The 12,409-nt window shown below is 38.3% G+C and overlaps 2 protein-coding genes and 1 pseudogene across 2 annotated transcripts; 2 read left to right on the top strand and 1 right to left on the bottom strand.

Annotated features, from left to right (window-relative positions):
* Nucleotides 1-23: 23 nt before the first annotated feature.
* LOC147475603 (wall-associated receptor kinase galacturonan-binding protein) lies at nt 24-1,816 on the top strand. Its single transcript, XM_086584300.1, has 3 exons — nt 24-1,066; nt 1,339-1,383; nt 1,507-1,816. The coding sequence occupies exons 1-3, from the start codon at nt 166-168 to the stop codon at nt 1,629-1,631; spliced, it is 1,071 nt and encodes a 356-aa protein (XP_086440426.1). The 5' UTR covers nt 24-165; the 3' UTR covers nt 1,632-1,816.
* Nucleotides 1,817-1,943: 127 nt separating this feature from the next.
* LOC147475602 (Tetratricopeptide repeat (TPR)-like superfamily protein) lies at nt 1,944-4,878 on the top strand. The gene is made up of 2 exons (XM_086584299.1): nt 1,944-3,778; nt 4,653-4,878. Exon 1 carries the CDS (start codon nt 2,136-2,138, stop codon nt 3,540-3,542), a length of 1,407 nt encoding a protein of 468 aa, XP_086440425.1. The 5' UTR covers nt 1,944-2,135; the 3' UTR covers nt 3,543-3,778; nt 4,653-4,878.
* A 2,561-nt stretch (nt 4,879-7,439) lies between these two features.
* On the bottom strand, nt 7,440-7,847 carry LOC147475601 (secreted RxLR effector protein 161 pseudogene; annotated as a pseudogene).
* Nucleotides 7,848-12,409: the final 4,562 nt, after the last annotated feature.

Below are 12,409 nucleotides of genomic sequence, written 5' to 3'. Positions count from 1 at the left end.
TCTTGAACACCTCTCTCAAGTACGTCTATAAAGAAAAGCTTCATGTAAACTGCAAACTAGAAAAGCAAAAGCATCACAAAACTGAAAAAGAGATTCGCTATCATCAGTCTTCACTTCACTTTCATCATAACCTTACTGCTTTTGCGATTGTTCTTGATAACCAATATGGTCACTCAATCTAATATTTCTAAAAAGCTCTCATTAACAAATATGTTAATCACTCTTCTTAGAACTCGAAACTGCTCACCTATATCAGTAAATGGATCTTGTTTACGTATTTGGTTTGTACTAATATCCCTATTCATTCTTCCTTTCTTGAACATCATAGCAGCACAATCAAGCCTTTGTAGAACGTCGTGTGGTGATATCCCAATCAACTACCCTTTAAGTATTGATGATGGATGTGGAAGTCCATATTACCGGCATATGCTTGTCTGCTCTGACACGGGGAAACTTGAGTTTAGAGCACCTTCTGGTAGATACCCAGTTCAGAATATAAGCTATTCTGATCCCCACATCCTAGTTTCTGATCCATTCATGTGGAAGTGTGAAGATGGAGATAACTTCCGTCCAAATAGGCCATTCAGTCTTGACACAAGCACCCATTTTACCCTCTCTACTAAGAATGACTACCTCTTCTTTAACTGTAGCGAAAAAGATGTCATTATTGAGCCAAAGCCAATTTTCTGTGAAAGATTCCCTGATCGGTGTGATTCATCCTGCGATAGTGCAAGTTATCTATGTCGACATCTGCCAGGTTGTCCAATGGCATTAAATGGAGGGAGTTCGTGTTGTTCTTACTATCCTAAGGCTGTAGAGTCACTAAGGTTAATGCTACGTTACTGTGCATCGTATACCAGTGTCTACTGGAGAGCAATTGGTGTAGATCCTCCTTACGATCAGGTCCCTGAGTATGGGATCCGGGTTGATTTTGATATTCCTGTCACCACCCATTGCCTTCAGTGCGAGGACAATTTGAAAGGTGGTGGAACATGTGGGTTCGAAACTCAATCGCAAAAGTTCGTGTGTATGTGTGAGAAAGGAAATGCGACTACCTATTGCACAGGTATGTTACCATGACTCTGCCAACTGCCCCTTGCCCTTTTTATGTTCAGATCAAATGCATACGGTCTATGCTACTATAATTTCAGGACAAATAACTATGTCTTGTTTATGTTTAGAACAATGTCAATTTATTGTGTAGGACTTATGATGGCCAATTGAGCTGATTGAATGAACTATACGCGAACTATGATATTACCATTTGCTAGTCTTACAAGTTAAAATAGAAAATTTTCTCGATATAACATCCGAGGCAAATGTATCTTGCTTGTGCAGATCCTGGATATTCAAGGCATGGTAACAGAATTGGACTGATTGCAGGTGAGTTAGGAAATTAGCACAGAGTTTCCATTTGGCTTATCGCTCAAACCACAGTTTAGGATGCGCTATCTCAAAATTTTGAACTCTTTACGCTCAAACTTATGATCATTTGTGGTATGGCAGGGACAACAACTGTTTCTGTCGCTGGGGCAGTAGGGCTCGGAGCTGGCGTATGGTATTTCAGAAAATTGAGAGCTAAAGCACCAGTTGCCTGTGGGGTGCAAAGCAATGAGAACAGATTGTTTTGAAGAGAAGGAATACTTCTTTTCAATAGCTTTATAGTGTACGATTAGAAAAGAAATCTGCCGGACTGAATCCTAATTTCCATTTATTTCTTACTAAACTGTGTTGCAAATTTCATCTTTTTTGTTGCCTCAAAAAGTCAGAAAACACAGAATATAATCAATATATACGAGTTTCAAATCTTTTGCTCTGCTTCCAATATGGTTTGAAATGTACTTTTACACTGCACCATTTGATTGATCAATGTGAATTTGTTTGATATGAAATGGCACCTGAGTTGATTTTACAAATTTCATGAGAGGTCAATTTTAGTAAAAAATACCGTGAATATAGAAGTTTGGCGAGATAAAACCTTTGAGATAAAAACTATAGCATAATAGGTACATGGCTGGCTAGAAGCATATCCGACTTCCCGTCATGCCACCCACTCTATTGGTATATTGTCATATTGACCATGTAACTGACTAACTGAGTACTAAAAAAGAGTCCTCGACTCAAATTTGGTTGGCATGTCACCCCACCCAGAACAACTACTACTACTTCTACAAAAACACCTCAAAGAAATCAACCAAGTCAACCAAATACATTCCTTACTAATTACCAACGGTTACCTCCTCCCTAACACAAATAACTCAAAGCCAAAATGGATAAACACACTCCTTTACAACACTTTAATAAGAGCTCACCTTAACCATTCCAACCCTCACAAAACCATCCTACTTTTCACTCACATGCTTTCCCACCAAGCTCCACCTAATTCCCATACATTCCCTTCTCTCATTAAAGCTGCTTCTTCCTCACCCTCCTTAGGTAGACCTTTACATGGACAAGTTGTAAAGCGCGGCGTGGGGACTAACCCGTTTATTCTCACGTCGCTTGTTAGCTTTTACGCACAGTTTGGGGACATATTGGAAGCGAGAAAAGTGTTTGAGGAAATTCCTAAACCGTGTATTGTATCAATGAATTCGATGTTAGATGCTTTTGGGAAGAATGGGGATATGGAGTCTGCTGTTTTGCTTTTTGAAAATATGGTGGTTAAGGATGTGGTGTCGTGGACGAGTGCTATTAATGGGTTTGGAAGGAACGGGTATTTTAAGGAGGCGATTAGGTTTTTCGTGAGGATGTTGATGCAAGAGAGTGTTAGAAGTCGTTGTGTGCAGCCGAATGAAGCTACATTTGTTAGTGTGCTTTCATCTTGTGCGAATTCTGATTGTGCGGGGAGTTTGTATCAAGGGAAGCAGATTCATGGTTATGTTATAACAAACAATATTGAATTGACTGTTTTTTTAGAGACTGCATTGATATCTATGTATGGAAAGATGGGGTGTTTGGGTAGTGCTAGTAAAGTTTTTAACTCAATGAGAGTTAAGCAAGTGTGTGCATGGAATGCCATGATATGTTCATTTGCATCTAATGCTAGAGAGAAAGAGGCTTTAGTCATGTTCGAAAGAATGAAAAAGGAAGGAATTCAACCAAATGAGGTCACATTTGTCGCCGTTCTGACTTCTTGCGCCAGAGGTGAACTAGTAGAGTTGGGACTTCAATTATTTCATTCTATGCGGGATTTTGGTGTGGTTCCAAGGATGGAGCACTATGGTTGTGTGGTTGATCTTTTAGGCAGAGCAGGTCGTTTAGAGGAAGCATCCGAGTTTATTCGGGAGATGCCTTTTGAACCTGATGAAACAGTTTTGGGGGCTCTTTTGGGTGCTTGTAAGGTTCATGGAGCTGTTCAGTTGGCAAGTGATGTAGGGAAAAAGTTACTGGAATTGCAGCCGCAACATTGTGGGAGATATGTTGTATTATCGAACATTTATGCGGAAGCAGGGAGATGGGGTCATGCGGCCCATTTAAGGAAAGCCATGGTACAGAGTGGAATTAGGAAGATTCCAGCATACAGTTGTCTTGATTTTGCATGAAAAGCTCATGAATGCAGTTTTCTATAGTGAACGATGTGCTAAATATCTAAATGAGTAGACACATGAAGCATATGAAACTTCACTGAGTTTTTTAAATGCATACTGTATGGTTCCTTGCGATTGAGATCGAATGCAAGGGAGGACAAATCTGACTACCTACATAAAGTATGAAGGGATTGTGTGATCAAAGAGAACTCGTAGCGCTGGATAATTGCGAATAAATAGTCCATCAAAAGGTAGACAGGTTACTCGAATCTGAGTTTTTTTTTTTTTTTTTTTTTTATCGGATGTCCGGGCCAACTTATGCGCACCACGACTAATCCCGGAGCCTGGTTGGAAATTCGACCGGGTACTGCCTCGCCAGTGGCCTTGAGGGGAATCAAACTAGTGACCATTGGGGAGCAAACCCAAGGCCGGACCAGTTGTGCTACCCCTTCCAAGGTTTATGCTGGATTGCTGGTCCTTTTTCCTCAAACCTGGAAGGACACTCCTACCAAAACTTGCTGTCTTTTATGTTAATTCCGTCTGGACATCCCTCAGTAGTAGGACGAACGTGGTCTCCTGTATACTCAATCAGTTTGTTTGTAATGTGCGAAGAACATAAGTGTAATCACCATAGAACATTCGTACTTAATTTGTAACCGTAGAGGCTGGGGATCGCAAATCTTAACTCTGTTTTGTTTTTGTACAGTACTATCACCCAAAGTAAAACTCTTTTATTCAATTTCAAAATCTTTAGATATATATTATAGCTTTACCCTCTAGGCTCTATTTTTTGAAATCTTCTTAGAGATTCCAACTTTTATAAAACCCTATCCGATACTTTCTTTTGTCTCTAAGAAATTTCCTACGTCTCTAAAAATTGAACTTGGCCTTATTTGTAACATTTATAGACCCCTAGGGTCATACCTCTATACTCTATGAGTAGGGTGGAGAATTCCAATTGTAAAACCATCTATGTTTTGGATAATTAGGTTTAGTTTTAATTCAGTTCTTTCTTGTTGTCGTTCTTTTTTGCTTGTTTAAAGTAATTAATGTTATTTAATTATTTTCCTATGATTGTAGCCTAATTAAGTTCCTCCTTGAATTGGAGGGATATATATATCGCAGGCTACGTGAACACCAAAACACCCCAAATTGACACCCATGACATCATCCTATCGAAAAGTGTACTCCAACCAGGACTTAATGACTGAGAGCAGGGCCAGACTATGGTTTAAGCGTTGTACGTACTCGGTAAGGCATTCCGTTGATAGAGAAATTTTTATTTCTGTGTTGCTGTCCAAGGATTTCATAACCCCAGGATTTTTCTTGTATATGGGTGTTCCTCTCGTTATGGTTGTGTTTTATTTGTACGTGGTTGCTTATTCACTAATACAGGAGTCAGCAATTGACACTCAATTATTACTTGTCCCAAATCAAAAAAATTAGTAGCCCTTGAAATTTCACTTTGTGGGTGGTACGCGATGTATGACAATGTCCATTCTCAAACTCCGCACATCTGCTTATTGTCTAATAAAATCATTGCTTGATACACTGAAACTCTAAATAGTGATGTACGCAAACATGTGAGAGGCCTGGTGGCAAGCTAAGCATCTTAATTTGACATAATAGCTATACTGACTATATTTCAAGCGGCTTGTTCTGCCTTTTCATTGCTTAAAGCAACAACATTAATTTCAGCTTTAAGCTCACGAATCAAGGGATTCAAAACATCTTTAGTACCCTAAATGCAAACTGTGAAAACATAGCCAAGAATCGAGATATATGCAATTTAAAGGCATATAACCTAAAAAAAAAAGTATGTGGGTACGTAAATTATAATAAATTTTTTTCTTAAATAAGCATTTGGCACGGGGAAGAACATTTATTTGGTACTTTAGATCATAGTACAAAATATCAGGATATGAGTGTTTATCGATACTCAATTTCTTGATATGTATCGTGGATATATCCTTCTCTTTGGAGATATTTTACATTGTTTGATATGTAAATATCATAGATAGATCTAAAATATCGACAAATATCGTAGATATTGTGGATATTTATTGATATATCATGATATATCATTTATATTTATTTGAAATATAATGGTAAATATTAAATAAAATTTTTATCTAAACAAAGTATCGCCAAATATTCCCAAATATCACAATATATCTTAAAATATAAAGAATATCGTCAAAATATCATTGATATTTGCAGTTGTATATATCTCTAAACTATCACGATAATTATATATCTTTTGCTAAAATCTCAATATTTATCACGATATTTCGCGATATATCCTGATATTTTGTACTATGCTTCAGATACTGTGATATACCACCATATGTAATGGTTTGTAGATGGTGATCAAATTAATTTAATCTTCTAATTTGAGTGAGTCTATGAAGAAATTCTACAAAAATTTAAGGGGTATTTAGGTTTTAGTCCAACTTATAATAGCGATATTAGACCTTGATACATTTATACTTGAAAATTAGACTTTAGTCCAACTTTTGCCTTGTATTTTGCTTAATACCTAAAATACCCTTACACATGTGTCTCACGTGCAAACCATAAATTTTGGTTTTAGGCTTGCTACGTGGCAAACATCTAACGCATGTAAATCTACCAAAGCACCACCGTTGATTTCCACTTTCGCGTATCTCAAAAAGTGGCCAGAAATAACGAGGGAATAGCCATTGAATAAGTTATTTATAAAAAGTTTTACAGAAACAACAGTGAGAAATGAGGAGTGGGGAGAAAAAAACCCATTTACAGAAAGAGAGAAAGGAATGAAAGTGTTGAGTTTAAGTCAGGGCCTTTGCTTCTTCCCGACTCCAACCCATCTCCTGTACTAGTATCATCATCAAGTGAACAATCTCTTTTCTGCCTTATTTAATTACTTAATTTATAGCTGCATGTGCATGTCATAATGTTTATTTTTTATGCTAAAACCATCAATTTCTTTTTCTGTGGTTGAACAGTCAAAAAATTGTTTTTTTTTAAATAAATTTCTTGGAAAAATTGTAGTACCTCCTATCTCACTCTATTTGCTCATAAATAAAGGCCAATCAAACAACTGCTTTCATTAGTTTATGGTTTGTTACTAATGTTTTTTTAATTTCTATCCAGGAAGATATGCAAATGATGTTCTTTTGAACTTGGGAATTGGTTTTGGTTTAATTTATCTGACTTTGGCATGTAAAAATGAACTCAACAAGATGGTGAAGCAGAATACACGAATGGAAGCACTTATTAAAGACACTAAGACGGTAATTACTGTAGAACTAGAGGATTCAATTCAATTCAGTTCTATATTTACTTGATTGAATTCTGAAGAGGTTACAATTGTTTATATAGACCTTACAAAAAAAAAAACAAACATAGTCGGTGACTTGAGAGACACGAGACGCGGGTCGCGCTCTGTTTGTACTGGAGACGAGAGCGGGTCGCACTCTAGCTACTAGATATCGTCATGCCTGAGGCGCAGGTCACCCTCTATACATGTTTCATCTGAGCGCAGGTGGTGCTCTATACATGAAAAAGTATATATAGCTTTCTACACTCCCCCTCAAGTTGGTGCATAGATGTCAATCATGCCCAACTTGTCAACTGAGCTGTCAAACACCTTGTAAGATACACCTTTGGTAAGAACATCAGCTAATTGCTCTTCTGAGGTTACGAGCGGAAAACGAATAACCTTCATGTCAAGATTTTCTTAATTTAATAAAATGACGATCAACCTCCACATGCTTTGTTCGATCATGCTGAACTGGGTTATATGCAATTTGAATGGCGGCTTGATTATCACAATGTAAATCCATAGGCTTTTGAAGCTTGAAGCCCAATTCTATCAAGACAGTACGAATCCATAACAATTCACATACTCTTTGTGCGGACCTCCGAAATTCAACCCGGCTTTCGATCGGCAACAACTTTCTGCTTCTTACTACGCCAAGTTACAAGATTTCCACCGACAAAAGTGAAATATCCTGATGTAGAACATCTATCAGTTTTATCACCAACCCAATCTGCATCTGTGTATCCGACAATATCCAATACATCATACTTTCCAAACAGTAAACCTTTTCCAGGTGCCTTCTTCAAATACTTCAAGATACGAGAGATTGCATCCATATGTTCTTCACTAGGACAATGCATAAACTGACTAACCACACTCATAGCATAAGCAATATCAGGTCTAGTATGAGAGAGATAAATTAACCTTCCTACACGACGTTGATACCTTTTTTTATCAGTAGGAACTTGATCAGGATGAATGGCGAGTCCATGATTCATCTCAATAGGTGTCTCCATTGGTTTGCAATCCAATATTCCTGTTTCAGCAAGCAAATCTAGGACATACTTCCTCTGTGAGAGTGAAATCCCCTTTTTAGACCTTGCAACTTCAATACCCAGAAAATACTTCAGTTGTCCTAGATCCTTCATTTCAAATTCTTTCGACAAATACTTTTGTAATTTATTTATTTTCTTCGAATCATCCCCTGTAACGATCATGTCATCAACATACACAATTAGAGCTGTAATCTTACCATCCTTGTGTTTGAAAAACAAGGTATGGTCAGAATTACTCTGTTTGTACCCAAAAATTCTCATTGACTGTGTAAGTCTTCCAAACCAAGCTCTTGGAGACTATTTCAGGCCATACAAAGCCTTCTTCAGTTTACACACCTTCCCAACATCTTTGGGATGGTTATTCACACCTGGAGGCATATCCATGTATACTTCTTCCTCCAAATTCCCATTTAGGAATGCATTTTTCACATCAAGCTGGTGCAAGTAGGGGTGTAAAATGGGCCGGGCCGGGCCAGCTCGGCCCTCAAATCATGAAGCCCATATGATTTGAGGGGCGGCCGGGCCGCCCTCAAATCATGAAGCCCATATATGATTTGAGGGTCCGGGCCCATATGATTTGAGGGCCAACACTTGAATTATCTGAGGGCCCTTGAATTATCTCACCTCACCTCCCCTTTAGAAAACGTGGGCGGGCGAGGGCCGGGTCTAGGGGTGTCCACGGTTCGGTTCGGTCCGGTTTTAGGTAAAACCTTGAGCCGAACCGTTAGTATTCGGTTCCTGAAAACAAAACCGTCAACAAACCGGTGAACCACAAAAACCGGGTGCAGACCAAACAGTAAATTTGGTTCGGTTCGGTTTATAAACCGATGCTTAAGCCCTTTTTCCAAAAATTCTTATTTATTGACATAAGACCTGTTTTGCACCTTGCACCAAGCCCAAGCCCAATGTTTGGTTAAACCACCAAGCCCATATATTTATAAACTTGTAATTTTATTATTGTTTCTAGTTTGGGCGATGTGGGACTATAAATTTACAAGCTCAAGAGAGAGATGAGGACCATTTTGTTGTTCAACAATAATATGGACTCCTTCAAAGCTTGGTATGTAGCAGACTAGCGGTTCAACAAATATATATAGACACGATTTAAATTCTAGTACAAACACAAATATACATGAGTAGCAAGAAGCATGAAAGTTATTTACAACCTTCAAACATAAAGTACAACATCGAAGAAAGCCACCTTACTACCAAGCCAACCTGAAACATCTATCTCTTTTCCCCACTTTGAGAGGCACAGGGAGAATTATCTCAAGTTCAAAATAGGCCATGGAGTAAGCCCTGGAGCGGGCAGCAAAGGCCGAATCATAGGGACATTCCTCACAACTGAAAAAGCTTCATTTAGACGTGTTGAACGGTTCATTAATTGAGACACCTTCTCAATTAATTGGATCAAAATCAAGAGGTAGGGATCTATGTGGAGAAAGAAATCCATGTTAAGGATCTTTATTAGTTGTTTCAATGTACATATGTATGTGTGTCTCTCAAAATTGTTATGATAACTAGTAAAGTTTATGGGGTTTTTTTGGATTGATTGCAACGATTATGTTAAATTTGTTTTGTTAAATAATGGGGTTCATTTGAATATGGTGATAAGTAGTCAAGTTTATGGGTATAGGAGTTAGAATTGATGACTTGTTGGAAGAATTGGTTACAAGAAGGAAAATGGGTTACTCGGTCTTTCATTGCAAAGTCAATGATTTAGTCCCACATCAAGGAAAATGAAGAATCATTAGACCAAAGTCTTTATATAAGCCGGCTTGTTTGTGACTTGTTCTTACACATGGTCCGAGCACCTATGACTCATCACGTAGTGTTGTTGGGCCAGCTTGGTAATAATTGTTCAAAGCCCAAATTGTTCTCGAGCCCAACGAATTTTTAGTATATTTAAATATTTATAAATGGTCCGTTCGGTTTGTCTCGGTTAACCGAAGGGTCAAATTGTGAGCGAACCGATTGGATTCGGTTTTGTTTTTATGAACCGAGAACCGAACCGAAACATTTGAAAACCGAAAAAAATGGCCGGTTCGGTGCGGTTTTTCGGTTCTCCGGTTTTTATGAACAGCCCTAGCCGGGTCTATGGGCCGGGCTGTACAACTTGTCAATTATTCAAAACTCTTGAATGCAACTTGTTCAGACTTCATTAACATATTTGGTTTTTATCAGATTTCATTAACTGATTAACATATTCATTACAAAAATTCTTGAAAACCTATCAAACTTCATTAACATATATAATAGAATATATGAATATATTCTATAGGATAGAGATATATCCATATAATACAGCTATATCCTATATAATATATTTACATATTCTAACAATATATTCATTACAAGAGAGAGAACCTCCATCAAGGACATGTTCATACTTCAAACAAATCCAAAAACAGGTTTGCAAAACAACAAGAGGATTGTTTAAATGCATCATTAAGCTTCATAGTATTCTCGTACTTGATTCTTGATCACAACTTATATTTGCTTTAGTCTTCAAATATTTGCAAAGCAAAAGGATAAATATTTACAGTTAGAGGGCCTTAATACGGGCTTTGTGAGGGCCTTAATACGGGCTTTGTGAGGGCTTTAGAGGGTCGAGCTGAGGGCCGCCCTCATGTTTCCATATCTAGGCCCTTACCCTCCCCTCAAAACATGAGGGTCGGGTCGGCCCTGCCCTCAAATTGCATGCGGGCTTAAATTTGAGGGCTTTTTTTGTCTATGGGCCGGGTCGGGTCGGGCGGGCCGAGGGCTTGAGGGCCGTTTTTACACCCCTAGGTGCAAGGGCCAATCTTTATTTGCTGCAAGCAAAATTAAAATTCGGACCGTATTGATTTTCGCCACAGGTGCGAAAGTCTCCTCATAATCAATTCCATAACGCAGTGTGTATCCCTTGGCAACCAATCTCACCTTATATCTATTATTAGTTCCATCTGCATTAAGCTTCACAATAAACACCCAACGACATCCAACAGTCTTCACTCCAACAGGCATATCAACTACCTCCCATGTTACATTCTTTTGAAGGGCTTCCAATTATTCATTCATTGTTTTCTTCCATTTTGGATCTTTCAAAGTATCCTGCACGTTACTAGGAATAGATACCGTAGATAATTGATTTATGACAAGTGCATGTGACTCATAAAGGCTATGGTTAGACATAGAGTTAGCTATAGGATATTTGGCATTGGCTTTGATGTCTGGTTCATATTATTTCTTAGGAACTCCCTTACTAGCTCTTTGTGATTGTATAGGTTCAAGACTTTCTAACCCAACAGATTCAGTAACGGTTATAGGAGGTACCTGAGGCGGATCATTTTGATTGAGATCTTCAGTTATTGATGTAGAAGGGGAAATGTCGTGTACTATAGTTTCAAATACATCCAAATCATGTGCTTCCGTCTCTATTTCTACAGGATCAATTTCTACTTCAGGAATTTCAAATCGTTCCTCCAAGTGTTCCAATTCCCCAAAGACATCAGGATTCCCTTCACCGTCACTCTCCCCCTAAAGGGAAGACTGGGAAACTTCCCCTGAGTAATATGGGTCAGATTCATGGAATGAGACATCAAGAGATATATGCATCTTGCCAGTAATTGGATCATAACACCTATACCCTTTCTGAAACTCGGCATAACCCACAAAAATACACTTTTTCGCACGAGGATCAAGTTTACTTCATTCTGGTTGTGGGATATGGACATAAGTTGTACATCCAAACACCCGAGGCTCCAAGTTAGGTATGGATGGGATGGACAAAAGTGTATGGAGTTTCTGATAAGGATTATGGAACTCAATTACCCGTGAGGGAGTACGGTTTATAACATAGGCTGCTGATTTCACTACTTCACCCCAATAGGATCGAGGTACATTCATGCCAAACAAGGAAGCACGAATTACTTCCAACAACTGCCTATTCATCCATTCTGCTAAACCATTTTGTTGGGGGGTACCAGAATTGGAGGTTTAATGATGAATTCCAATTGATCGGCAAAATTCAGACATGAGGCCATTCACAAATTCGCCACCATTATCAGACTGAAAGACCCTGATAGATTGTTGATACTGTGTCGCCACCATTTTGTAAAAAATAGTAAACATCCTATATACATCACTTTTGTGTTTCAGTAATGACACCCAAGTCATGCGAGTGCAATCATCAATAAAGGTCACATAATAGCGAACTCCAGAAAAAGAAGAAACTTTGGCAGGACCCCAAACATCAGAGTGAATTTTTATAAAAGGAATAGGACATCTATTAATACTTGGTGAATATGAAATACGGTGGCTCTTGGCCAGTTCACAAATGTCACAATGAAACTCAGAATCACTAACAACTGAAAGTAACTGAGGTTACAACCTCTTAAGATAACTAAACGAAAGATGACCTAACCGACGATGCCATAACCACACAACTTCTTTTGCATTCTCGACCCTATTGACCTGATTAGCTTGCCCTAGAGAATTCTTCTGTTTCTCTCCAGTTTCTATCAAGTCCAGATAGTACAGTT

The sequence above is a fragment of the Coptis chinensis genome, chromosome 9 (assembly GCF_015680905.1).
Source record: "Coptis chinensis isolate HL-2020 chromosome 9, ASM1568090v1, whole genome shotgun sequence".
Classification (NCBI taxonomy): domain Eukaryota; kingdom Viridiplantae; phylum Streptophyta; class Magnoliopsida; order Ranunculales; family Ranunculaceae; genus Coptis; species Coptis chinensis.
The sequence above is the reverse complement of the archived record's forward strand: the minus strand, read 5'-3'. Positions and strand labels throughout refer to the sequence as shown.